General features: G+C 46.9%; 1 protein-coding gene across 2 annotated transcripts in view; it reads left to right on the top strand.

Annotated features, from left to right (window-relative positions):
• The window catches only part of GPC3 (glypican 3), a 145,512-nt gene that overhangs the window by 112,067 nt on the left and 7,266 nt on the right, over nt 1-26,179 (top strand). For both annotated transcript variants that reach the window (XM_053955636.1, XM_053955637.1), the window contains exon 7: nt 2,365-2,521. In XM_053955636.1, the coding sequence (XP_053811611.1) occupies nt 2,365-2,521 (157 nt within the window). The remainder of the gene's footprint in view (nt 1-2,364; nt 2,522-26,179) is intronic.

Raw genomic sequence — 26,179 nt, 5'->3', positions numbered from 1 at the left:
TGGTCTCCTGCTAACTCTTCCAGTAGGTTTTGTGTCATGGGCTCTATTTCTCCCACAGGCAGCAGCAAAATTTAATTGAACCTCTCTGTAGATATCAGCAGCTGGGGAGGGCGTGCCTGAGGATGGAGCTTTTCTCCTGGCAAAGGAAAGAGCAGTGTGGCAAAGGGATGTCACGTTCACTTGATCCAAAGTTGGGGCCCACGTGATGTTTCTCAGAAAGTTCCTGTTTTATTGTGGCTGCAAAGGCATAGAAATTAAGCTGCCAATTTATGGCATGCCAAGGAAAAAAGTAGTACTACAAGAAATGCTCAGTTATTTTAATGTTTGAAAACACACAATTGAAAAATCCTGATTCTCCCTTGCCTCCCACTGAGCTTATTAAATCTGAAAATATCCCACAGCTTAATTCTCTCTGCCAGAAAGTTCTCTGCTCTTTTGGGTAAGTCATGAAAGTTGTGCTGCCTGGGCTGCGTGGTGGGGTCCCGTCTGGCTTGCTCTGGTCCTGGGATGCAGAGGAGTGAGGGTCCCATGGGGGAGTGAGGATCCCACAGAGGAGTGAGGATCCTGCTGCTGAACAGTCACAGCCCTTCCAGCCCGATGGGTTTGGGTTTTGGCAGTGGTGCACTGGCTTTGAGCTGGTGTGTGCTGATTAGCTGCTGTGCATGGCAGACCCTCATTCCACCTCAGCTGAGGAGTGCTGTCAGCTGGGGGCTTTGTTTAGAGGAGCAAAGTGCAGGTGATGGTGCAAAGGCTTGGCTGCTTGGCATGTTTGGTTCCTGGCTGAGATCTTCCTGTGCTGCCCCCAGCACTGCACTTGCCTTTTTGTTTGTTTTTTTTTTTTTTTTTTTTTTTGTGGTTGCACCATATTCTGGGAGAAGCCTGCAAATGTCTAAACAAAGTAAAATTCCTGAAAAGTGAACTTAACCAACCTGAGCCAAAGCCTGTTGGAGGCCATGAAAGCACATCCCCTGAGTTTTGAGGAGATGAGCTGCATTTTGCTGCCTGCCATGGATGTGGGGCTCGGCCAGCATGGTTCTCACACCAGGCAGATTTTGGCACATGCCAGGGAGAGCTCTGCTGCAGCTGGGGAACCCAAAGGGGTCTCACATGGAGCCATTTGTTTTTCATTACGTTATGCTCCTCTAATATAAACACTAAGGTATGTGGACATTGCTGTGGACAGGGCAAGCCAGATGCCAAAGGCATTCCTCCAAGGCTGTATAAACTTCAGGAGATAAATATTTTAAAAACTGTTTTCTAAGGCTAGCATAATAGTTTAAAAATATAACCTAGATTCCAGATATTAAAAAATGCCTTGCAAGGCATGCATATTGCTGCAAGAGATGGAACTAACCAAACCCCTGAAGCATGTGGAAAACTCCCATTTTGCAATATCTTCTCTGTTACTTTATCCTTTTCATTTTTTTTTCTTAGTGCTGAGATTAAATTCAAGAAGCTTTTAACAGCAGAGTGGCAGTGATAGAAATTTTCAGCATATATTAACTAGCTGACTCACACTTTTTCAAAGGGGATCTGGGTTTATGATGGAGTAGCTGGCTGCTTTCAGCAACAACAAAATCAGGAAAGTCAGCGAAGAGAGGAAGCTGATAGTTTATAATGTGTCTAATCCCTCTGTGTGCTGAGATGGGAGCGTGGGCAGCTCCCACCCATGTTTGGAAAGTGGTCCTGACCCCATGCTCAGGGGAGGTGTTCAAGTCCCTGTCTCAGGGATCTGCAAACTCTCCCTCTTACTTAGGACCCAGCCTTAAAACATCCTTTAAAAGATGCTTTCATTGTGTCACTTGGCTACCCCAAAAACTTTCACTAGCATCCTCTGTGCTTCAAGAGTGAGAAATGAGATTTTTAGGTTATGTTTGTGGGGTCCGTACAGACCTGAGAGGAATTCCTGCCATTTCCTTTCATGTGTCACATCTAAAATGGGAGAGAGAGTCCTGAAAGTAGTGACATTCCCTGAGCAGAGGCTCCTCTTGTTACTGTTTTTTCCCCTGTCTGGCCTACCTTTGGACAAGTGTTTTGTAGCTGACCCCGGAGCTTTGGTGACATTGGGGTCTTGCAGGGCTCATGTGATTCTCACTGGGCAGAAGCCGAAGGGCAGAATGACTCAGTGTGGTTTTGCCTCCTCCTTTTGTTTCTTCCACTGAAGTTTTTTGTGCAGCTTTGTCCATGAATGAACCTGAGCTCCTCAGTGCTTTGGCACAAGGAGTGTGCTGGGGTCTTGTCCCACTGTCCTGGCTCCACTGCGTGTTGTCCCACCCGTGTCACCCGCTCCCCAGCGAGTGAGGATGAAGCAGCAGGAGGGTGGAGGGAAGCAGCTGAGTGACTGTGGCCCCTCTTGTCTTTCAGCTGCTCAGAGGGATGACTTTGCCCCGTCGAAAAGCTCCAGGAAAAGCCGCAGAGGAGGAGGAGGAGGAGAGCGGAGACTGCGACGATGAAGATGAGTGCGGCGGAGGCTCTGGGGACGGAGAGCTGCGAGTGAGGAACCAGCTCCGGTTCTTAGCAGGTGATGGGGATGTGGGACTAAACAGCTGCCCCTCTGTGGGTATAGGTTTAGGTGATGGTGTGGGGAGCTGCTCCCTGCTCAGGTGGACTCGCTGCAGGCACCCCCAGTGCCACAGCCCAGAGCTGCAGATGCCCACAATTGCGCTGGCTGGCCGTGGTGTGGGTCGAGGCAGCAGCTGGAGAAGAAATGCCTCTGCTTTTCCAGGCTGCTCCTGTAGGGCTGTATTGAGTGCAGCCCATTGGAGAGGATTTGAGGCAAGTTGAAAATCTGATATAGGTCCCAGGGTCACCCTCTTCTTCCCCCTGCTGCCTGCAATCCTGAGATCTGAGATGAGTTTCTCATCTTCCCGGAGGGCACCAGAAAGTCAGGAAGGCTTGTTTGACTGCAGCAAACGATGGTTATTTCTGATGTAGGGTTCAGAAACCCCCCATGATTTTTTGCAAATACCTCAGGCTCGTTTTGCAGAAGTGATTTAGCTACTTGGGAGCCTAAAAATTGCTTTGCTTGCCAGTGTGAGTCATGTCCTTGGTTGCTCTGAAAACAGCCCTGAGGCACTCCTGGTGTTATTAATGAGGCAGCCCCTGGTCACCCATTGGGAGGAGAAAGCAAAGGAGCAGCTGTGACTTGGGCAGTCACACGTGCTGCTGGTGTGGGCCTTCTCCTAGGCCCACTGACCACTCTGTGGAGCTCAGCAGCATCACCTGGTTTGCTTGTGTGAGCAAGCCCAGGCTGTGTCCAGCAAGGATGAGCAGTGCTGGATGTTGCTCTGTGGACTGGAGGCTTGGCCCAGTTGATGCTGGTTCCAGTGCTACACGGTGCTCTTCGAGAGACCAGACAACTGAACCTGGATAAAATCAGCTTTGCAGCTTTGAAGTTTAAAAGGCAAATTTGGGCTCCTAAACGAAGCACAGATGTTTATAAATTCCCTCCCATTGGTCTGGGATAATTAAAATTTCCTTAATGAAGTGAGAGCTGAAATACTAAATGCCAGTCTCATATCAAAGATTATTGACACATTATGTAAAATGCATAAAATACATATATTCAGATACTAAGTAAGGGAAAGAAAAGACTTTTCAAGTCCTCCACTCCAAGTCTGAAAGAGAAACATAGAATTTTGAGAGGGATAAAACACACTTAATTTCATCCAAGAACTAAATAGCAAAGTTTATGTTAAAGAAGTACAGGTGATTCACAGTGTCCTGTGCTGAGAGCAGAGATACGTGTTTCATTTTCCATGATCTCTGTGTTGCACCTTGATGTTATTTTTAATGTGTTTCTAATTTCCTCTTAAAGCCTTCCCCACACTATCATCAGTGATCTCTGAAGTCAGATATATGATCCTTTCTGCCTTTTTGTGCCTCTCTGGGCTAGTTTAATCACTGTATTGATCTCCCTGGTAACTTGCCCCCCTTGTCACTGTGGTACAGGAACATGCAGCAGGAAAGGGGGATTTGTCCTCCTCTGCTGCTCTGCTGGAGGGTGTTTGCTGCTGCCTTTGCTATGGGATGGGTAAATATTAACTTTAAAGCAGTTGTTTCTCTGGGGTTCCTGGCAGGTAAAATCTTTCAGGTTGCTGAGAGTGTGGAGTTTGTCCAACAGGGTTTAAGGCCTGACTGAGCTCAGAGAGCATGAGCTGTGCTGTCAGGGAGACTTTCTTCCTTACTTGCCCATGCCATGTGCTCTTTTTTTGTGTTTTGCTTTAGAGCAGAGAGGTGAAGCTGATATGACAGTGACAGAATCCTATTTGGTTGGTATTGGATATAAACTGTGACTCTGTTCAAGTTTTATGTTGGAAACCAGCCCCGGAAAAGTTGCTGATGGTGTGGAAATACTCACTTTCAACATTTTTGAGAATGAGATTTCTTTTTTCTTTGAAAGGGTATTTTTCAATTAATTTTTTCCATCATATCACATGTACATAGCAAGAAATAAAAGGGACCAGAAACCATTCCACATTCCCCCCACCTTCCACAAATTCTAAATTTTAGGGTAGCATGCCGATTTGAAATGATGCCAGGCTTTGAAATCTGGAAATAGTTTACAAAATGAGCTTTTACATTTAATGTGGCTTTATCTCTCCCCTTCCCAAGGTGGTTACCCTGTAATAGAGGCAGAAGGGACTGGGAGTGGCTGGGGTTGTGTTACTGAGCCCCTGCTTTCATCCTGCTGGATGCTCTGCAGTGTTAAGGCAGGAACATGGATGGCAGGCTGTGTTCCAGTGCAGAGGTCAAACCCAAACCCTCATCTGAGCATGTCTGAGTCCTTCTGCTGACCCTCGAGGTCTGCAGTCAGGGGGCACCGTTTGGGGCTTTTCCCTCCTTTTCTCAGGTGCTTTGTTCAGCTTGAGGAAATTGGCAGTGGAGAACTCCTCCCTTCCAAAGGGTTTCCCAAGCCTTGCAGATGGACTTGGTGATGCCTTGAGGAGGAGGAGAGGTGAGTGTCTTGGGCTGGCACCGATTTTGGCTGTTGGTTGAGTGAAAGCATTGGCAGAGTTTGCCACCTCTGAGGTCTTTGCATCTCTCTGAGGCAGTGGGATTTTCTCCTGCTCCCTGGCGTGGGTGCCACTGGTCCTGCCAGCTAACTGCAAACATCTGCTGAGCACTGGCCTCACCAAGATGTCCCCTCAGAAGGTCTTGAAAATAAGGAGATAAAAAAAAGAGCAAAAGAGGGGGGAAAAAAAGTCAGTCTAAAATACAGACTAGTTTTGATTTATCGCCTGTTGTATAAAATGTAACCTTTGTTTCCTATTTATAATGAGCTTGTAGTAACTGGACAGTCAACCTAAACTTTAATGATTTAAACATACTTGTAAACTGTCAAGTCAAAAGTTTGTGAGTGACTATAAACATATGTTGGTGAGCCCTATATGCTAATAAATTCATTATTATGTTGCCCCAGTGGGAAACACAGAGATGGCAGGCTTTTTTTCATGATAGGTCTTTTATTGTTTGTCACATCTGCAACACATTAAGGGTTTTGAAGGCAGATGATGTTTACAATAAGGGGGAGGGCTGAAAACCTCCCAGCTCAGAGAAGAGTGCATCCTGTTTGTCAATGGAGTACCCATGGAGCCAGCACCCTGGCCACGCAGCTCTAAAAATAGAGCTCTGTACGTACACACATATATATTTATGCCACGGCAATGGCAAAGCATGTCTGCAAATGAATTATAGTATTTCCCCCCAAATTATGAGTCAGTGCAAATGTCTTGCAGGCTGTGTGATGCAGACATGTGCTCACAGCCTGCTGGGATCAGCCATCCTGCATCAACCAGGCACCCAAGGGAAAAAGAGCCCAGGGTGGTTGGTGCTTTGCTGATGCTCCAGCCAGCCACCCACTAATTAGTTCACCTTGGGTGTGCTCACTCCAGATGCCACTTGGAACCAGAGAGGTCGTTTCCAGGGAGCCTGAAATTAAAATATGGATGCTGGGCAGGCTCCTGTACCAGGTGTGGGCTTTATTAAATGCTGGGGGAGAGGAGGTGCAGGCATTTCAGGGCTTTGCAAAGATGGTTTGGTCCAGCTCACCTGTGCCCCATGGTTTCTCACAAGCTTTGCTGGGAGGAAAATATCTGTTTTAGTAGCTGAAGCACCCAGAGAACATTCTGAACAATCCAGCAACTTGGGGAAGAGGTTGGGAGTTTGAGGGGAAGATTTACTCTTCCAAAATATCTGTGTTAGGCAGCAACAAAAGTTGTCTTGGGAACAGATGGATTTGGCAGAATTAAGTAGAAATAGTTTGTCCTGGGAAGGGAAGTTGGCCTCATCCCATGAGATATGTAAGGATAGATGTGTGCAATAAAAATGTATAAAGATGGCTCTGGAAGTTTGTGTGTGTAAAACAGCTCCCCTGCCTGGCTGCTCCTGCTGCAATAACCTGCAGTTAGTTTTGCTCTCAGCTGTCCCATGGCTATTTCTAAGCTCCTGAGGAAGCCCAAGTTTTCCTGCACCCTGCCCATTTGCTGCCAGACCCTTTGTGGGTTTCCAGCAATTCATGCTGTACCTAGGTGCTTTTTGAAGAATCAGCAGTCTCCCCCTTGACCTACCCAGATCTGTAACTCTTTAGTGACTTCTGGTTTGCTTTGACACGGATTTATCCTCTTGGCAGAGATTTTTTCTGAGTGCTCTCATCGTCAAATTGCAGACTTGAATATTGCCTCTGAGCTGGCCAAGTGGGGTGTTTTCCCAGGTGGAAAGGCTGTTTGTTGGTAGCCCTTTTTTCCATGTTACAAAGGTGTAGTTGCTTCCAAGTGGGAATTTGGGATGCACGTCACAGGGCAGGGGAGGTCTCTGTGTGTGTGTGGTGGCTGTGCCCTGTGTGGGCACAGAGTGGGACCCCTGTGTTCTCTCTCTTGGACTGTGTTTTTGGAAGCTGCTCTGAAACCCTGTGAGTTGCAACCTTCATCCTGTTCTGCTTTCAAACAGCTCCCAGTGCCCAGAAAAGCATTCCATGTCTTAGAGGTCTCAGTGCTGAGATGGCCCTACAGCTCAGCCTCTGGTCACCTTCCTCCCCTCCCCCTGTCCTCTCCCATATTTCAGGAAGGTTCCATCAATCCGAGCTGCCTCCCTGAGGCTGCTCATTTTGGGGGTCTAGCAGGTACCAGGGGGTTTTCCTATCAAGGTGGAGGCCAGACAAGGTCACTTTGGGTGCTGCCCTCCTGGTTTCTGCTGCTCATTTCTGTGGGAAAAGTTCCTTAGGAAATGAGCATTTGTGCTGGAAAAGGGGATGCTCCCAACCTGGGAACAGCAATCGGAGTCTGCCGAGGCTCACTCCACGTGTGTGCTGGGAGACAGATGGACACTAGTTAAAATATTTACAAGATCATGCATTCCCATCCTTTATGGGAATAAAGAGCAGTGATCCCTGCTCTGCCAATGCCTCCAGGGTGCCCCTATCCAGCACCTGTATCTGCTGATGCTGCTCTGCTCCATTTGCTGGCTGTTCATCCCTCTGCTGATACAGGCATTCTCAAATACCCGAGTGACTTCTAAAATACTCCTTCCACAGGTGGGAGACATCCCCATCTGTGTGGGTTTTGCTGACAGAGCAGGGCCACGTGGCTGTTGTCCCATCCTGATGAACAGCCTGCAGGCTTGGATGGTCCTGCTGACAAATATCATGTGTGCAGTGCCAATATTTCCTGTGCCTGGCTCTGCTCAGCCTCCAGCAGGGCTGGCCTGTCCTTGGCTCAGGCACTGGGTGAGGTGGGTTGGATTGACACAGCATCCTTCCCATGGGGTTTTCTATCTGCTGAAAGCTTTAGGGCTTCTAACTATCATTCTAGTAGCAGAAAACTACTTTTTTTTTTAACTTTTTTTTTTTTCTCCAAAGAGAGTGCTGTTGAATGCTTGACTGAAGCAAGGATAGCAGAAACATGCTGTTTTACAAGACATTCATCCTGTCCCAGGGTGAAAAAATGACAAGGCCAAACGTCAGCTAGATTATCCTGATGGGAGAGCTGGAATTGTACTGACTAAAACAGTGCAGTAGTCTGATTACTGCTTTTCTATTTCAAATGTTTGTGTTTATTGAGTTTTTCTTTTAATGAAGGTGTGGTTTAAAGTCAAGAATTCATCATAATTGTCTAAATAAAAGCTAAAAGATGGAGAGGGAGTCACATGTAGCAGTTCACTGACACAATTGAGTGGCAAGTTCATTAATTTACTTCTGACGTCAGCAGAAAATGATTTTTTTTTATTGACAGACTGAGAAAATTATTGGTGGTGTTTGGAGAAGGACTTGCTCATAGCATCCTTCAGCTGGCTGTGCTGCTGTGACTCTTGCAGGCCTCACACTGCACAGTGTGTGCATTTTGAAGGGTTCTTGTGACCTCTGTGCCCTGAGTTCCTCCAAAGAAACACTAATTCCATAACTGAAGAAGTAAGAAGTCATCTATCAGAATTTATGCTTTGAGAAAAGCTACATATATGCAACAACCATCTATGGAAGCAGCAAGTAAATCCACTGGACATATTAATCCCATAGTTCTATCTTTTTGGTTTGTTTCAATTTCACTTCATTTTTTAAAATGATTTTTTTAACTTTGTCAGTGTTGTGCTTACAGATCCAAGTCCATCTGAGCAATTTGTATCTGGTATTTTTGGAACTTCCTCTGCCTCGGTCCATTCTGACCCAAAGCAAAGAATGATGTACCATTTTTTAAAAAGCTGAATCAGAGGAGGGGATATTCATAAATCACATGATGCATCACATTCCCAGTGTGAGCTGGTCTGAATCCTTCTTTTGGAAGGTCTGGCTGGTCTGTGGGCCCAGTGTGGGGTGACTGGGTGAGGCTGAAGGGCTGGAAACACACTAAAGGTCAGATGAGATGGTGCCTCTGCTGTAACACACAAAAATGTGCCAAGGTCTTTGGGAATCTGGGACTGCTCATCACTCCCAGATGTTTATAATGCCAGTCTGCTGGCAAAAGACTCACCCTCTAGTTAGCCTGCAAGTTTGAATAACAGTTTGTACTATGCCAGGGTGTCTAAGGAGATACTTTTCAACAGTGTAATTTGGGAGCTAATGTTTCTTTAAATTGTTACTGAGTGCAGCATCTTACATGACTGAACACCTCAAAACAATTTCAAGTATGCAAAAATGTGCCCAGTTGCAATAATGATGGCCATATTTATCCTTAAAGGATGATGAATCTGCTTTTTGTGGCTGAAAAGACATGAATTCTGATGAAGTTGGGAAACACAATTCCTGACTTGGATACAGCCTTGATTTTTGGTTGTTTTGTTTGTTTTTTTTTTTTTTTTTTTTTTCCTGTTTTTCCCTGTGGAGAGGCAAAATAATTTAAGTGGTTTTCTTTTTAAGGGACAACAATAAAGGTATGTTTCAGACAGAAGCAGATCAGGTGCTACTTGCTAAAGGCCCAACAAGATAACCTTACACTGATAGTCAGGTCACTGTATCTGCACATTTTGTTGTACAAAGAGAGGTTTGTCTGCGAGCCTGATAACAATATAACATGTTGATTGACTTTTCACATAGGAGAGGGTGTCCCTTTCATGAGTGGCTTGGCTTTTACTAATGCCTTACTGCAGGTAAGCTGATAAGAGAGATTATGGGGATGTAATAAATGAGGCTGTTGGGCACAGCCCTGCTGAGCGTTGTGGGAGAGGACTCTGGCCCTGGAGTGTGTCCCAGCTGTCCTGGCTGGTGTGTGTGCCCAGCACTTGTGTCAGTGTGCCAGCACTGAGCTGTCAAACATCACAGGATGTCCTGTGGGCACGGGGCTGGGCCATCCTTCTCCTCCCCTGTGCCTGCTGCAGCTCCTGTTCCCAGAAAATGTGCTCAAGGCCAGCTTGGATGGGGGTCTGAGCAGCCTGCTCCAGTGGAAGGTCCCTGTCCATGGCAAGTGTGGTGGAACTAGATCATCTTTAAGGTCCCTTTCAATGACAAAAGAAGACGAGCTCACAGAACCAAGGTCCATCAAGGACTATAAAACACGTCTGCCCAAAAAGTGTCTTGGGGAAGGACAACTAGGTCAGTGCACGTTGGGCCAGGTGGCCCTGTCTCATTGGAAGTGCATAGGAGGAGGCCCTGGTCTCTCAGCTGTGGCTGCTGCTCTGCTGTCCATCCTCTTGCCCTGAAGATGTCCAGGAGAACAGATGATATGTCAGGTGGATCATGGAAACCCTCACTGGAAACATTTTGGGTGCAACTTTCAGAGCACTTTTTTGAGCCCTATGTGGAAGAAGATGGGGAATGCTCAAATTCTCCAGGCTGCCTTAAAAAGCCTGACCTCTGGGTTCCCCTCTTCAAATTTGAACAAATGTGTTTGTTCAAATGTGTTCCCCTCTTCAAATTTGAACAAATGTGTTTGTTTCTGTGCAGGTGGTTATTGTGGCAATGACCTGGCAGTGCGAGTTGCAGCATTGCATTGTGGCAGCAGCCAGGAGCTCTGGGGAGCTGGTGTTTGCTTAGATGTGGTTGAGTGAGAGTCTGCATGGCAGTATCTCCCTGCCTGGATCCAACAGGTCCCTGCATGCTGCAGACAGCAGCACTGCATTTTGAAAATTAGTTTTTACATCTTTCCATAAATATAAATGTATGTTTCTATGAAATAATCAAGCTTGATTAAATGAAACTCTGAGTTAAATATCTGGAAAATGTTGTGAGCTGGATGTAACCTGGATGGAGGAAGAGGCATTACTTGAGATGAGATGAGATGAGATGAGATTTTAAAAATTAAATCAATGGACAGCCCATGCTGGGCTTGTGCACAGACCTGACCACAGAGCCTTTTGCTGGTTGCTGTTGGTCTCCAGAAGAAAGAAACACAGACCTGCCCAGAAAGCAGCCTCTTTTTTAATTGTTGCCAAAAAGGTATTGGAAAGGGGAAGAAGGATGCTTCTCCAGAGAAACCTCCTAGGATCCTGGTGTTTTAATCCTCATTTCTTTCTCTATTCTCACCCCTCGCTTTGCAAGTGAAAATAGTATGAATTTGGGTCTGGCCTGCAAATCACTCATCAGTCAGTGCATTACCAGGACAGGATCAATTACTGAGTCAACACTGCTCCGTGTGCTCCAGAAACAGGGGATCCATCATCTGTCAGGCAGGAGCTCTCCTCGGCTGTTGTGCATTAGCCCTGAGCTGTGCACACACATCTGCTGGGGCTGACACCAGCAGTAACATGAACTGAACCAGGTGTGTTTGCCTGAGCACAGGCTCCCCTGACTCCCAGGTGTATCTGCAGCAGATCCCTGACCCCTCGTGCTGGGATGGATGAGCTGTGAGCTAGAGGAGGGGTGTCCTCCTTCCCACGCCGTGCCTGCCACCTTCTGTGCTCTGCCTTCTCCCTGCATTCCTGCCCTGGGGCTTTCACAGCCCCAAGGAGGGCCCAGATGGGTTTCTTCCCCAGGAACAAATTTCAGGAAACCAAGTGGTTCTGGAGTCTGCAGGATTTGCCAGCTTTTCTGGGGCATCTTCCCTGGAGCATGGTTGTGCCCTGGCTTCAAAATTTAATCTCCCCTCATGTTGCTTTTAGGGCAAGCCAGAAACTTTCTGATGGGAGACTTTGTGTTGCAAACTGCCTCTGCTGGAACTGGGAGGCAGTGAAGCATGTTGGAGTTTTGGATGGGATTTTCTTGTTTTGGAATAAACTGAAACGTTTTTCTCTGCTCTTGTAGCAGGGAAGTGAAGCAGCAGCAGCCTGAAGCACAAGGTAATGCTGTCTGCTTTCACTCCACAGCAGCTTCTTGTCTAAAAGTCTGCTTGAAATTACATTTTTAATTATACCACAGGGAAAAAAACCCCAAAGACAAATGAATTGATTGGACTTTGTTGGAATGGTATGTCAACTTGCCTTTAAATTTTTTTCTTTATTTAAACAACAAAAAAATTGGACACATTTTGCTTTTGTTCTGCTTTGGAGCAGTAGCACATTCCCCTTCTTTTATGGGAATGGAAATCTGGCAAGTTGACCAGCTTCTGTTGTTTCAGAAAGTGTCTTCAGTGGTATTTGGGGCTCTCAATGACATCTTGCTGTCTGTTCCTGCTTTTCATTTGCTCTTTGCTTCCCGTGGGACCTGGGATGATGCTCTGCCCTTCCCTCCTGCAGGAGGCTGGGCCTGTGCCCAGCACAGAGCTTGAATACAAACCCAGCAGCACCTTCCCTTTCCCACACCTCCCTTCCTTGGAGGGCCCTTTCTGTGTATCCCATCTCCAGGCAGGTGGGAGCTGGTGCCTTGGGGCCGACTCTGCTGGGTGCTGAGGGACCCTGTGCACCACTGAGTGCCCACGGTGCTGCTGCATCCCTTGGTGGTTCTGTGATGTGTAGGGATGGATGTTTTGCAGTGGCAGGTACTGCTGGCTGCTGAACATCAGGTTTGGCAGCTGGACAGATTGCCAGGGCATCTGTCACTGCCTCAGTCCAGTGCAGGAGTCCCAGCAGGATTTCTAAAATGTAAATTACAACTGCAATGTGAGACACATTTTTTTTTACTGTTTTTTTTTTTTTTCCTCCGTCCTTCCTGTTTGAATTCAGTATCTCGAGTCTGAAAAATTGCTGGACTCTAAGCTATTTTGCTTGTGTCTCATGGATACTGGAGACACTTCCTGCACGGGGAGGCAGACATCTGCTCCAGCCTGTTTTTGGAGTTTTTTGTGTCAGACAGCCTGCAGTTGGCAGGTGGGAGCCGGTGGTTATTATCAGAATCTGAGTAATATCCTCTGTCTCCTTGATATCTCTCTGCCGGCTGCTCTGCAGCTTTGGTATGTTTGCTTGTCCTCTTCTGGTTCTTTGTAGATCATTCCAGTAAAAAAGTAAATTAAAAAAAAAGGTTGTGTGCTCCCCAAAGTCGTCACAGAACACAGCCTGCAGTATCTCTTCTCTTGTCCACATAAATCACTGCTAAAGCATGTGCAGAGAATGTGAAAGAATGTATTTATACCCAAAATGTTCTCCTCTCCCCTTCCCTACGGAAGCAAACTTCCCCACTTGTGCTCCAGTGCCTGTTCTCAGGGAACATCTGATGCACCATCACCTTCTGTGTCCCTTCCTGACTCTTGTAGCTTTATTTAGGAGTGGGCTTTGGTTACAGTCAGAAAGCTTTGCCCTGGACAGTTGGAGTCTGGCAGCTCTTGTGGGGATGGAGGTGCTAAATCTGCCCTCTCCGGGCATCTTCTTGCTGGTTTGGATTTGCCCTTCCCACCCCTCACTGGCTTTATTTACTCCAGAATCATCAGGGATGCTCCCCAGCCACTGCAGTTACCAGAGCTGAATGGCTTTTCCTGCCTCAGGCCAGTCCCCCAGGTCTGCTGACCTTCATGTTTCCAGTGGATAAATACTGGCTGGTGGGTCAGGTTTTGATCTTGGAGGTTCAGCTGATGTCTTTCCCTCTATTTACCTTCTCTAAGTGTTTTTTGTGGCAGCCCTGAGCAGCTGGAGGCAGCAGAGGGGGTGCAGCACCATGGGCAGAGTGGGTCTGGTGTAACCTGGGGTTCCCAGCTATAAATAATTCCACTGGTCTTGGCCCTTGGGTGCCTGTGGACTTCAGCACCAGCTTAAGTCTCTTGTTGAATACTTAAGTGTCTGCTGGGCCAGACACCTAGTATTATTAGCAGACACAAAATAGGTCTCTCTTATTTAGTGGCCTTAATTTATTAAATCAGGCAGAAGTGCTCTCGGAAGAGGAGTGCTGGAAAAGGGAGCAGAGCAAGCTGTGAGTTTCTAATTGGCTGGATCAGGCCCCTGGAGATCCATGTGATCTGCTGCACTAGAGGCAGTGCTATTGCAGTGACTCATAAACAGATGTGCCCAATTTACATTGCAGCTTAATACCTTTGTTTAAAAAAAACCCTGGCCTTTTTAAAAAGACAAATGTGTTAAAGCAGATGTTTCCAGTAAAACTAATACTTGTGTGATTTACAAACAACTTCCTACCGCCAGAACTCATTAGAAAATGTGGAAAAAAGAAAAATGGTTCTGTGTACCCAAAACAATCCCAAAATAAGGACATAGCAAGGCAGTATTGCTACACACTGTACAAAAATTACTGCTGTGCTTGGGTTGGAAATCAAGAGGTTAGAGCCTGATTTTGGTTGCTAATAACTAAGGTTCACCCTGACCTGTTGCATACATTAAGGAGCAGAAACCTGTCTGTAAAAATACTTAGCCAGCTTCTGTTATGTAGGATACAGGGTAACTGGGACCATTATATGGGATTGCCTGGAGACTCCTAAATCCCCTCAACCCCATTGAAACCTACACTGAGGGACAGGATGGCTGCAGGATGGCACTGACCCTAAAGCAGAGCTAACAGACACAGCCCCTAGAGCAAGCCCTGCTCTGAGGAATCCCTCTCTGGGCATCTCCCCACAGCAGGATGGGATGCACAGGGAGGTTCTGCCTCTGCCTCTGCTTGGCCTGCAGCTCAGCTGTGCCTGTTCACCTGCTCCTCCCAATTTTTGGGAGGATAAAGGCAGGCATGTGCTGAGCAAGTCCTGCTGTTCCTGGTCTCTCTGAATTTGCCTCCTGCCCAGCTCCTGCTTGCTCTGCAAGCCCAGCACTCCTGTTACAGTTTGACACCCCATGTGGCCTTAATGGGTTTCCCAGGCCACAGCTCCAGCACAGCCACCACTTTTTGTTAGCTGCAGGGGCTGGCAATCCCCCTTTGCCTTCCAGCTCTCTGCAGCACAGGTATCATATTTTAATGCATTTGTCACCTATTTTATCCAGGCATTTGTTGCAAAAGAAATAGTGACAGCAGATGTTTGTGGGTTGGCAGGCTGCTCCTCTAAATCCATTGTGAGTGCCCTGGGCAAATGGCTCGTCCAGCTTCTGAGAGGAAGTCATCCAGGCAGATGGAAAGGTGGGGAGGCATCCAGCAAGCCTGAGTGGAGCAAAACAGGGGACTCAGGAGCAGAGAGGGTTTTGTTTCTTTACTAGAACATTGCAGGAGGGTGACCACGGCCGTGTCACACTGTGTGGATTTGTTCCTGGGGAGGATACCAGCTCAGCAAACTCTTCAGTGAGGGTGTTTTCTGGAGAATCTTGGAGCACCCCTGCATGTTGGGGTGCCTGCCCATTGATCTGCTTCCCATGGGACTGCTGGGGATGCCTCTTGCAGCTGGAGAAGCTGGCAGGATGAGGCTGGAGGATGTCTCACCCAGGAATGGGGCACACGAGGAAGCAACAAGGATGATGTGAGGAGCTCCTGTTACTTCTTGTGGATGTCTCATCAGGGGGTGTCCAGTTCGTTATTAGGAAAAATGACTGCTAATGTCAGAGACTCTTGAGGAGTCCTTAGAAACAGGGATGGAGTGGATGCCCTGAAGGGTGGCTGTGGACTGGGACTGCCCCTCGTCCTCCAGCTCCCTGGTGTGTCAGCTTTCCCTGCCTTGCCATGAAGAGTGATTCAGAGCCAAACCTGGAATGGCTGCCTTCTCAGGGGGACTTGCTGGGACGTGTCCAGAGGAATTAGAAGTATCCTGGGGGGAGGATTCTGCTGCTTCAGGGTGGCTCAGGGCACTCAGAGGTGCTTTTCTCAGCTCTCCTGTCAGTGTTCCTGAAACATTGCCACAACCCAGCTCAGTTTTAGCCATTAGCGAATGGAGGCTTGTGCTTGGCTCTCAGGGACCAGAAGGTTTCAGTGCTTAATTAATTTCTTCAAAGTGGAGGGTGTAATTAATGCCTGTGGTGTGCTTTGAGACCCTTGGGTCTCTTGGGCAGTGTGAAATCTGGTTTGGTCTATGAAAATCATCGCTGGCCAGCACCACACGCCAGGCAAGGCCATCTCAGCATGGCCACTCATCCTGTCACGGTGTTTGGGGGTCTTTTGGTCTCTGCTGGTGCTGTCTTGTGGAGGCCCATGGGCAGAGGTAGCCCAAAACAAGTTGTTTCCCCTCCGTGCTGACAGTCCTCAGTCAGTGCAAATTGTCCTGTGGGCATGGAGCCAAATGGGGAAAAAAGTCCCCTCACTCCTTAAAAAGGGAACATCTCTGTCTCCTTCCCTGCTATGCCCACACAGACCTTTGTGATTTGTTCTCTAATTCCCTTTGTTTTTCAGCAATTTCTTCAAACAAAGAGGGAAAATTGTCACTAGTTGCTTTGGGCTGGCTTTAGATTAAACCGTCTTTCAAAGTCTAGGCAAACAGGGTTAAAAATTGGTATATTTTGGCAGCTTAGGAGAGCTAGGCAAATTTCCTTCCTGATATCTATAAAACTTTTTCTTCCCTTACTGTCAGCACTGTTTTTGTGGGTGTTAAACATGATTATAAAGGAGAATGCAACAGATTGCAGGTACATCAAGTTCCAGCACAATCAACTGCCATTATTTAAAGAAGATGCTTTTAACCAAGCCTTTAAAATTCCCTCCTCATTTATCAGTTTTCAGGTGTATAACTCACAGAATTGCTCCCTGTCCCACCCCCTCGTGACACCATCGCTCACGCTCTGGGTGATCCACAGACATTTTACACCACCAAGCATTAACAGAAATGAATTAACACTTTAAAAGCGTAAATGTTGTATTTCATAGGAGTCAGGCAGGATATTTGGAAGAGAAAGAAATGTAAATGGAATGAAATTCTTAAGCAAGATTATTGATATGACAGGACTAAAGAGCTTGGGATTCTGTGAAAAGTGCCTCTTTTCATCCCTCTAATAAGTCCATTACTTGCACTCGGGAATATTTTAAGGTCCTTTTCATGCTGACTCTGGAGTTGAGCATGCTTTGCATTTCAAGCTTTGTCTATGAATCAGTAGAAGCCAAAGTTATTTCTGCTTTAAAATAACAGGAGCAGGGAACAGCTAATCTCTTTTCATTCTGAGTCCTTACATTATTTTACTGGACAGAGTTTGTGTTGGCTACAAAACAGGGCATTCACAAAATCTATGAGAAGGAATTTAGTCTAAGAATGAAGCCTAGATTGCAGTATGCATAAAGACTCCTTTTCCTAAGGCCATTAAGAAATTCCAAATCTGAGCTATTTTGAACAGTGACATTAAATTAGCCTTGCTAATTCCAGTAATTCAAGCCGATAGCTGAGTTTACAAATCTACTAGATGAGGCCTTCCCATAATTACAATCTCAATGTGCTTTTCAGCTAAGGTGAGTTGGCACAAAAAAAAAAGATAAATAAATAAAAGGGGGGAAAATGCTCTTTCTGTTCTGGCTTTTGAGATTAATATCTCTAAAGAACAGTTAAGCAGCTGTATTGCACCAATAAGACGTCCCCTGTCCTGGACTGGTAAGTTCATTTCGCCTCTAATGTGCAAGTGAAATGCAGAGGAGAGACTGGATTTTCCCCTGCTTTGTTTTTTCTGTTGTCTCTTTACAAAGGAGAATTCATGCTGCTGGTGCTTGTAGTTCAGTTTTTAGTTGTTTATTTACAGGTAGTAATTCTTCCTGGGAAAAGAAAGAGTGTGACTGGTTACCCTCTTTTATGGGCAGAAAAAAACCCCAACCTTTGGTGGATAAATCCAGTTTAGAGCAGGTGGAACAATGATACAAAGGTGCAACACTTATTATTCCTCTGTACAAAGATGTTGATTTGCAGATCCCAGCACAGCTAAACATTCCCAGTGTGATGGAAAGGTTTTGAGAATGTGTTTCCAAAGCCATAAGGCACAAAACCATGAAACAAATAAAATGGAGTGCATTATTTGAAAGAGTGTTAATTTTATTAGAACCAAGCAGAGGTAATATAAGGGCAAACCTAAGTATTCACATCAGCACTTAACTCAGGCTGCAATGTTCATAAAATGTCCTTTTGATCAAGCTGTGAGTGTTTTGATCCTTATTCTATGAGCATCATTCAAAGTGACCTAACTGTAGCTCCAAACAGGCATCTGCAGCTGCAGAAGTCCTTGAGCAATAACAGGTCAGGAACTTGAATGTGTGCTCTGCCGGGAATGCTAATATTGCAATCCCTTTTTCTTGTTGTTGTTCCAAACAAGAAGGAAAGGACAAAAGCTCTCACGAAATAAAAATTCCCCACAGAAAATTGTCCTACCACCATCGACTGTGGATACTTGAGTCAAAAATATTAAACAAAATGATGATTTTAATCTATCAGAATAATAATGGCATGGCTGCTAAATAATTTTATATCCTCCCTACATGGGTGTTTGACCTTTCTCTTCTTGGTAGCATTGTCACCACTGGCACATGGGTGATTTTTAGAAGACCACTCTGATTTAAGAGGATGTTTTTCTACTGGGTGCCCACAGGATTGGGTGCAAGTCCTGCAACTGACAAACCCATGGCAGCACATTGCAGAGCCACGTGGAGCCTGTTTGGAGTAGGGGTGGACCAAAACACTTGCAGAAGTCTGGCAGCCATCCCACGGTGTCCACAGGCTCAGGTATATGCAGCAGATTGTGCCCCAAGATACTGCTTATGGCTAAGTCAGGTAGAAACAGCTCTGCTGTTTTTAGGGGCTGGAGGGAGCTGCTTTTGCTCCCCGAGCCTGGGATGATGGCTGGGAAGGAGTGAGGTAGGGTGGGGGGCACGAGCAAGACTCTTTTTTTTCTGAGGCAGTGAAGAGATGGGGGAGGCAGAAATGCAGTTCTTGATTTCCAGGAAACTCTTATCTCTAATCTCTGTAATCCATTTTAGAGGAGATTTTGTGATTTTGAAGGGATTTACAAACTGGATTACATAGCCTTTTTATTTTGATTTTCCACTATGATTGTGACATTCCTGAGAGAGAGCCATGATTGCTTCAGATTGGATGGAGAAGGAGGCATTTGTGGGCTTGGACCTTGGAGCCCTACGGAGTTGTCACCTCCTTGTTTCACTGCTTGCTGGGTCAATGGAGGTGTCCCCAGAACAGTTTGGATTCTCCCACACGAGCAGTGTGTCCTCATCCCTGGCACCTTCTTGTGGCTGTACCAGCTGACCCAGGGAGATGCCAGGCAGAAGCCCAGGGCTGATCCCCTCCATCCCTTGCTCCCTCCTTCTGGACTGGGAGCAGTCCAGGTGGTCTCCCTGAGCTCCAGCATGGTCCCAAGCAGGACAGGGAGGCCCGTGGCCCCCAGGAAAGTGTAAGTGTGATGGCAGAGGTCCAGCACAGCCCAAGCATTGCAGCCACAGTGTCCTGGTGCTCAGCAGGGATACGCTGGGATTCCCATTGGAACTGCCACCACCATTCAGATCCAGCTTTTAGCACCATCGTTCCACCAGTGCTTTGGGGTCAGGGTTTGCTCTCGGCCTGGGAGAGAAGCAGGGAGCAGAAATCAGCCAGGGTTTGTGTCAGACTTTACAGGCACCCAGTGAGCAGCTGGGCTTAATCTGGGTCTTTCTTCAATGCCATGCAGTGCAAAGCCAGGTCCTGGTGTCAGACTGCAGAGGCTGTTCCTGGGGCTGCTTCCAGTGCAGGGAAGATGTCCTTAAGCTGTTAAAACATTCCAGCCTATGAACCCAAACCTTCTTCTTTATAAAGTGGAAAAGTTGGGTACGGTGATGCTTCTCAGGACCTTCTGCATTATCCCATTTTTATGGACTGAAGTCACTTTAATGTTGTTTTAATGCATGTCCAAGATTTGTTTTTTAATTTGTTTATTTATGCAGGTTAACACAATGAGAAAAGCCAGGCGATGCTGTTGCCACTTGGCTCCCTTCCCTTGGCAGCTCTCTCACCTCAGCTCCTGCTCTGTGCAGACATTCCCCTGGCACGGACAGGGGGAGCTGGCTGTCCATCCATGCTGGTGACCCTGGGCAGTGTCAGAGCACAAACCCTCAGGAAGTTTCTCCAGGAGCAGAGGCAGGCTGAGCAGAGGAGCATGGAGTACCACCATGCCTGATCCTACCTGCCAGCTCTACTGGAGGCTGAGCAGGTATGTCCATGCACAGCCCAGATTCTTCAGTTTGGACCCGAAATCTCACTCAAGATATTTTCCCTTGGCATTGTGAGTTGTAGCCTGGTGGATGTCCAGGGATTTTTCACTGACTGTAGACATTGCACAAAGTCCTTGTCCCTTCCGACTGAAGAGGCACATTCTGGGTTGCCTGCTTGAAGAAGGAATGCTACAAACCCCTGGTCTCTGTGGCCTGGGCACTTTCAGGGCTGGTTTCCACACACAGTGAGTCACAAAGGAAGGTGTCAGATGTTCCTGGGTGCCATAACACCACCATGAGCTTTCCAATCAAGCATTCCTCCTGCCTTGAGGGCTGCTTTTAGTGGCTAACATCTGGAAAGCAGCGACCATTGCATTCCCCTCTATGACTGCATTTTGTCAGGTCCTGCTAATACCTGAATGTCCTGAGCTTAGAGAGTTGAAGGCCAGCATGTAGCAAGAAAGAGCTTCCTCTCCTGGTCATATACAAGAGCTTTTGGGGAAGAAAACATGAAGGAGAAAATTTCAGTTAGACGGGAATATGTTGTTTTAAGTCATTAGAGGGAATATGAAGCGTTTAATTTTGCTCTGCTATTATTGGGAACCTTACTTCCCCAGATGAAGAATGTACAGAGATATCTCAGGTGACAGCAGAGTGATCAGAAGGGATCTCTTTGTGATTTAGATCTCGAAGGTCTCCAAGCAGGAAGAAATGACTCCACATCTGGGAGGGCTGAGATACTGGGGGATCTGCAGAGCCATTGCCTGACCCGGTCCTCTATTGCTGCCACTTAAATAATTTCACTTCTGTTCGTACTCTTCTGTTTACAGCTATTCCTCTTTTTATTTCTTGACTCCTGTCTTTGTAAATGCTTTTGGCTGTATGTGTTTAGCTCCCTATTTTTCAGTGCTTTTCTTCTAAGCTTTAGGTAGCAACTCTTGTTCTGGACTGTACATCTGGATATCAGACCAGGGTATTGCTGCTTCATCAGCAAAGTACAAGGACTCCAGCACTTCCAATTAATAATGCTAATGAGATTTGTTAATTTTTAATAGATTACATGAGTGCATTTTGCTAAACACATTTTTGTGGCTCCTCTCCACGAGTGCAGTTCAGAAACTCTTTCACGCTCTGCCAAGGGGAAAACGAGGAATGCAATTGCAGATGCCAGATTCTCTTCGGGGTAGATCTAGAACAAACCAAGGACCAAAGAAGAATGTAACGAGTACATTTTCAAAGTAAACATAGGCCCAGGTCATAAATTATGGCCCTTCCTTGCCACCGGCCTCTGGCCAAGGTGGGGGGAAGGAGGAGTTGCTGGAATTGGGGTCATGGTGCAGCCCCTCTGCCTGTACACATTGTTGGGTTTTGAGGGTGTTTTGTCCCTTTGTAAACTTGTGGAGAGACTTTTGTGGTAGTACTGGAGGTTGGGGAGCCAGGGTGTGCACAGTGGCTGCCTCACAGAGCTCAGTGCCTTGTGTACCCCGAACAGCACCTGGTTACACCCCTGGCATGGGACTGAGATGGACCTTCCTCACATCTGGGTCCCCCCAAATCAATTTACTGCTGGCTTCCAGAGAGCATTGATCCTAGGGGAGCATCCTCCCCCATCAGTGCTGGGTTTGTGGTGGTGCCTGTGGTGCCTGTGTTCTCTGGATTGCTGTTGAACACGTGCTGCAGGCCACGGGCCATCAGTGGCACACCAGCAGAGAGGTGGCAGACAGGCAAGGGCGAGAAAAGTCTTGGTTTGCAAATCAGCAATCCCAAACCTGATTCCTTTGGGTTTCTGCCCAGGAAGTTGGTTTTACCCCTTGCTGCTGAGCCATGCCAGGCTCTCTTAGCCATGTTGCCGATGGCAGCAGGGTGATGTTGAGCTGGATTTTTTCTTCTTTTTTTTTTTTCCAAATTCATATTGCCAAGAGCCGCACCTCCTAAATTGCTGTGGAGGAGGTGGAAAAGCAGAGGCACAAGACCATGCACATGCTGCACATCCATCTCAGTGATCTGTGCCAACACAAGCACCACGGCCAGCCCTGGCTCAGCGCTTTAATTACACACCGGCGCGGCCGCACCTACGGCTGGGCTGTTGCAGCTCGTTGTGCAAGAAGACAACTGGCAAACCTGTTGGTGCTCCAGGATTTTAATGGTAATAAGCCAGAGGGCAAAACCTCCCTGATGAGATGAAACCATGCTTGGCTAGGTGTTTGGAAGAGTTTAAGGTGTTTTGGAGAAGCAGAACTCCGGGAATCTCGGCTGTATCTGTGCAGTTGTGGCTGTTCGTGCCATGTAACCCAATGGATGGTTTCAGATGTTGTCTTTGGGGAGGCAGAGGTGTATTTGTAATATGAGCTGTTTGCATGAAAAAAACAGATAACTGCAGGCTGAGGTGAGCAGAGCTTTTGGTGTTCCAGCAAGTGTTTGGGATGAAACAGTTAGACAGTTCTTCTACATTTCAGGTGCAAACACCTGTGAGAATGAAATGGTTGGTACTGTAGAGAAGGAGAGATTTGGGAGCCAAGCTGAAGCAGACTGGTCTGTGGAATCACAGCCTCTTATGCTTCACCTTGCAATGAGTCAACAGTTTGGGCTTGACTCAAACATCTCTCCCTTTAAGAAATCCTGTCCTGTTTTGGAGACAGCCAGTCTACTGCATCTATTGGCACCTTCTTCCCCACACTGAAGATGCTTTAAAAAATGAACAAAGCAACGCACTCTGGAGATTGTAATTTTCAGTGGCAATGGTAGCATATGCTTTCCTAGGGAAAAACAGTCCTGAAGGAAAGATGCAGGCAGATGCTGGCAGGTGCAGAAGCTTGCCAAGCTGCCCTACCTGTCTGTGGCATTTCTACTTGATGTGTTTTGCATTCACTGGAAACATGAGCCATTCCATTCACACCACAGTGTTTCCATCATCTGCAAACCAGGGCCATCACCACAGCAGCCCTTTTGGCTGAACACACTGCATTAGGCTTAATGGTTTCACCTGTGTCGGGATCCCCTCACACCCGTCACTGCTGCACGAGGCACTGGCAGAGCTATCAAGTGACAGGGGGAGGCAGTTTTCATGCCTGGCCATCCATTATGGCTCTGTTACTATATTGGGTCCATGGCTGGAACCATCTGCTGGGGCAGGCTTGGCAGGCAGGCAGCCCAGATGCCTGGCTGGGAGATGCCTGGCTGGGAGATGACATTCCCTGGCTCTGGGCTCTGGGCAGCAGCCGAGCCAGCCTGCAGCAGCAGGGCTCTTGGAGGTCATTTGCCAGACGTTTGCAAGCAGTTCTTTGCTCAAGCCCATGCTGTCCATTTTGGGGGTGAAAAGGGGTGTTTTGGTAGGCAGTGTTGATTTGGCAGAGTGAAGCCTATGTGCCAGTACTCTTCCTCCCAGCTCCTGCTGTGCCAGCTGCCATGGGACATTTTATCCCAACTCAAACCCAACGTTCTCTCCCAGTTCAGCCCTCTTCTGTAGCCGCCTCCAAAGCTGGAGTGGTTCAGCAAGAAGAGCTTTCTAATGACTCCTGCCAAATAAGCTTGTGCCGAGTCAGTATGGCAGAGTCAGTAGGCATTTTCCCTAATCCATGGGAAAATGCCTCCGCTTTATTTTGTGGATGCGGAAAGCGCGTGCTGTAGGGCTGGCGCCGGGTTTTGTCATCCACGCTGCGAGGCCATTGAGGCTGTTGCTGTCCTGGGAGCACAGCGCAGCAGCTTTGTGTTAGAGGGGCTTTGGTTACAAAAGATGCTTCCGGAGGGACCGGCTTGTGTGCGGCTGGAGACCTTTCACCAGCTGTGCGAGGATTCCGGGAAACGGCCCGGCACGCTCGGCTTGCGTGAGGAGGGGGAGAAAACAGCAGAGCTAATGATTGACTATTATTTTAAAGGGATTATCTAATCTGCAGCCCAGAGGACAGGAGGGGCCAAAATGAGTGAAGATTGAATTTGTAATTAGTGCAGATTGTTGGTAATACCCCCTGGACTCTGATTATAAACAGAAACAGATTTTTCTGGTTTCCTGCCCTCCCCCGAAAGCCTTTGCTGGCCAAAGGGCCACTTTGTACTGAGAAGCTGATGCCAGTGAATTGGGTGATCTGAGCTGGAGTGGTAGAGATGTTTAATGCAGAAGGTGGCTGGGTAGAGGGGAGGGAGAGGAGTACCTTCTTTCAGGTTATTTTGCAGCATAAAGGCAAAGTTTTGGGTGGATGTGGCCAAAATGGAGTATGTGGAAGGTTAGTTTCAGTTTCCCCACCAACCATCCCGCAGCTCTATCCCTGATGCTGAGGCTCTTTCACTCCTGGAGGCTGTGGGGGCAGGAGGTGCAGGGATGTGGAGCTGATCAGGTCTAATCAGGGATCCTAACAAAAGCTGGAAATTATAATGGAGCCCTCTCAAGAACTACCTGGTTAGGAGCATTTGCTAATTTGGGTTCCTGGATTTGAAATATGTTTATTGCCAATAATATAAGCAGTAAGACCAGAGGCAGTGGGCAGAAACTGATGCACAGGAAGCTCCATCTGAATATGAGGAAGAACTTTTTTAATGTGCAGTGTCTGAGCACTTGAGCAGGTTGCCCAGAAAGGGTGTGGAGTCTCCCTCACTGGAGATAGACTCAGTCCTGTGCACTGTGCTCTGGGGCACATTGTGCATTGGGCTTGAGAGGGAGCTTGGACCAGATGACTCACTGTGATCCCTTCCAACCTTACCAATTCTGTGATTCTGTGATGTATATTTTTTATGCTGTTATTGCCTAGATTGGCTGTTGGAAGTCTGTTAGAGGCTCATACCTTTTATTTTCCTTTCTTCTGATGTAGCAAAGGTCATTAGAAGCTAAGTGAAAGGGATTTGCAAGGGCTACAGATCCCATTATTAATACAAAATAAAAGATGTTTAGCTAAATCCATCACACCTAAAAATACAATTGGGCACAAATAAGGAGAAGGATACAATGGAAGGAACAGTGAAAACAAATGGCACACCCAAGCACTAAACTTCTGAAGCAGTTAAGGCGAGGAAAATAGCATTCTAATCTCTGATGACAAGAGGGTTTCTGTTCCCTTCTCTTTAATTTGGCCAGAAGGGAATAGAGAGAGAATCACCATCCCCATTTGGGTGAAATGCTGTGATTTAAAAAATTACCCTTACTCAAGTTGAGGTGAAATCCCAGAATTGGAAAAATTCCCACGCAAAGAATATGTTTGGAACGCTCATTTTGGCTGAACATTTCCAAGGGGATTCAGCTGCTGCATTGAGACCCGTGCAGGAACTCGAATCTCATAAATTACATCCCAGAACAAGACTGTAAATGGGGCCGTCAAAACCCTTTGTGCTGTTAAGGACCTTGCTGAAACACTCTTTTGTTTCAAATCTCTTTTCTAAAGGGAAGGCAAGAGTAGTTACTCAGTTCCTAGGGAGTTTTTTTTTTTTTTTATTTGCTAGGATGTCCACTAAGAGAATATTCTGCCCCAAAAGCTCTCATGGTCTGGAAGTGTGTGGGTGCCTGACAATACTGTGACCCCATGGAGCATCTTTTAGGTTTCAGGAGCCTTTGTAATGTGTGGCAATACCTTCCAAGACACACTAGGGCAGGTTATGATCCAACATTGTGCCAGCTGAGGAGTCTTGTGTCAAACAACCAACTGTGGAATAATCTGCTGTGATTTTATTAACTGCAAATCCCTCCACTTATTTTCCAGAAATGAGCTTGGGAAAATAAGGTGGTGCAGGCAGGCTGTTCCCAATCTGCCCTGAAGCCTGAGCATGCCTCATGCCAGAGGGACTTGTTCTTTCTGTGCTTGGAAAGTCTCCCAGCACATCCCTTTCAAGGTGGCACCTTTCTTCCCCTGCTCTTCCCGTGGGTGTGCAGCGCCAGAGGACAGCAGCATATCTGTGCTATTTAGAAGAAAAGCAGGAAAGCTGTGGAAAAGAGGAATTGCAGTATTTGTGGGAATCTACTAGAGAATTCAGTTTAGCAGGCGGGTTCTGCTTGCACCTGGCCCTCTGTGTGCATGGATAGCTGCTCTCTTTGAGCCATTTCTGACCTCCTTTGATGGCCTGGGCTGACTCACTTGTCATGCTAACATCGTTCCGCTTTTGTTTTGCAATGTTTGGGTATTTTTTGATTAAGAAATACTGCCTGTTTGCCTTGGCAGTGGTGTTCATTGGACTGATGTGGCATTTTTTTAGATAGAGTACTTATTCAGTCTCTTGGATTCTTTCTCAGGGGTGGGGTGGGATGATCCAAACTTTTCCAACATGCTAGTGATCCAGGAGGCTTGTAAAGGTCTTGAGCCAGGGTCTCTTCTGATGGAAACCACCAGTTTCCTCCAACTCCAAAGGCCAGGCTCTGAGGATAAGACAAACAGGCTTACC

This window comes from Vidua chalybeata, chromosome 14 (genome assembly GCF_026979565.1).
Source record: "Vidua chalybeata isolate OUT-0048 chromosome 14, bVidCha1 merged haplotype, whole genome shotgun sequence".
In the NCBI taxonomy this organism is placed as follows: Eukaryota; Metazoa; Chordata; class Aves; order Passeriformes; family Viduidae; genus Vidua; species Vidua chalybeata.
Note: the sequence above shows the minus strand (reverse complement) of the source record. Positions and strands in the feature narration are given on the sequence as shown.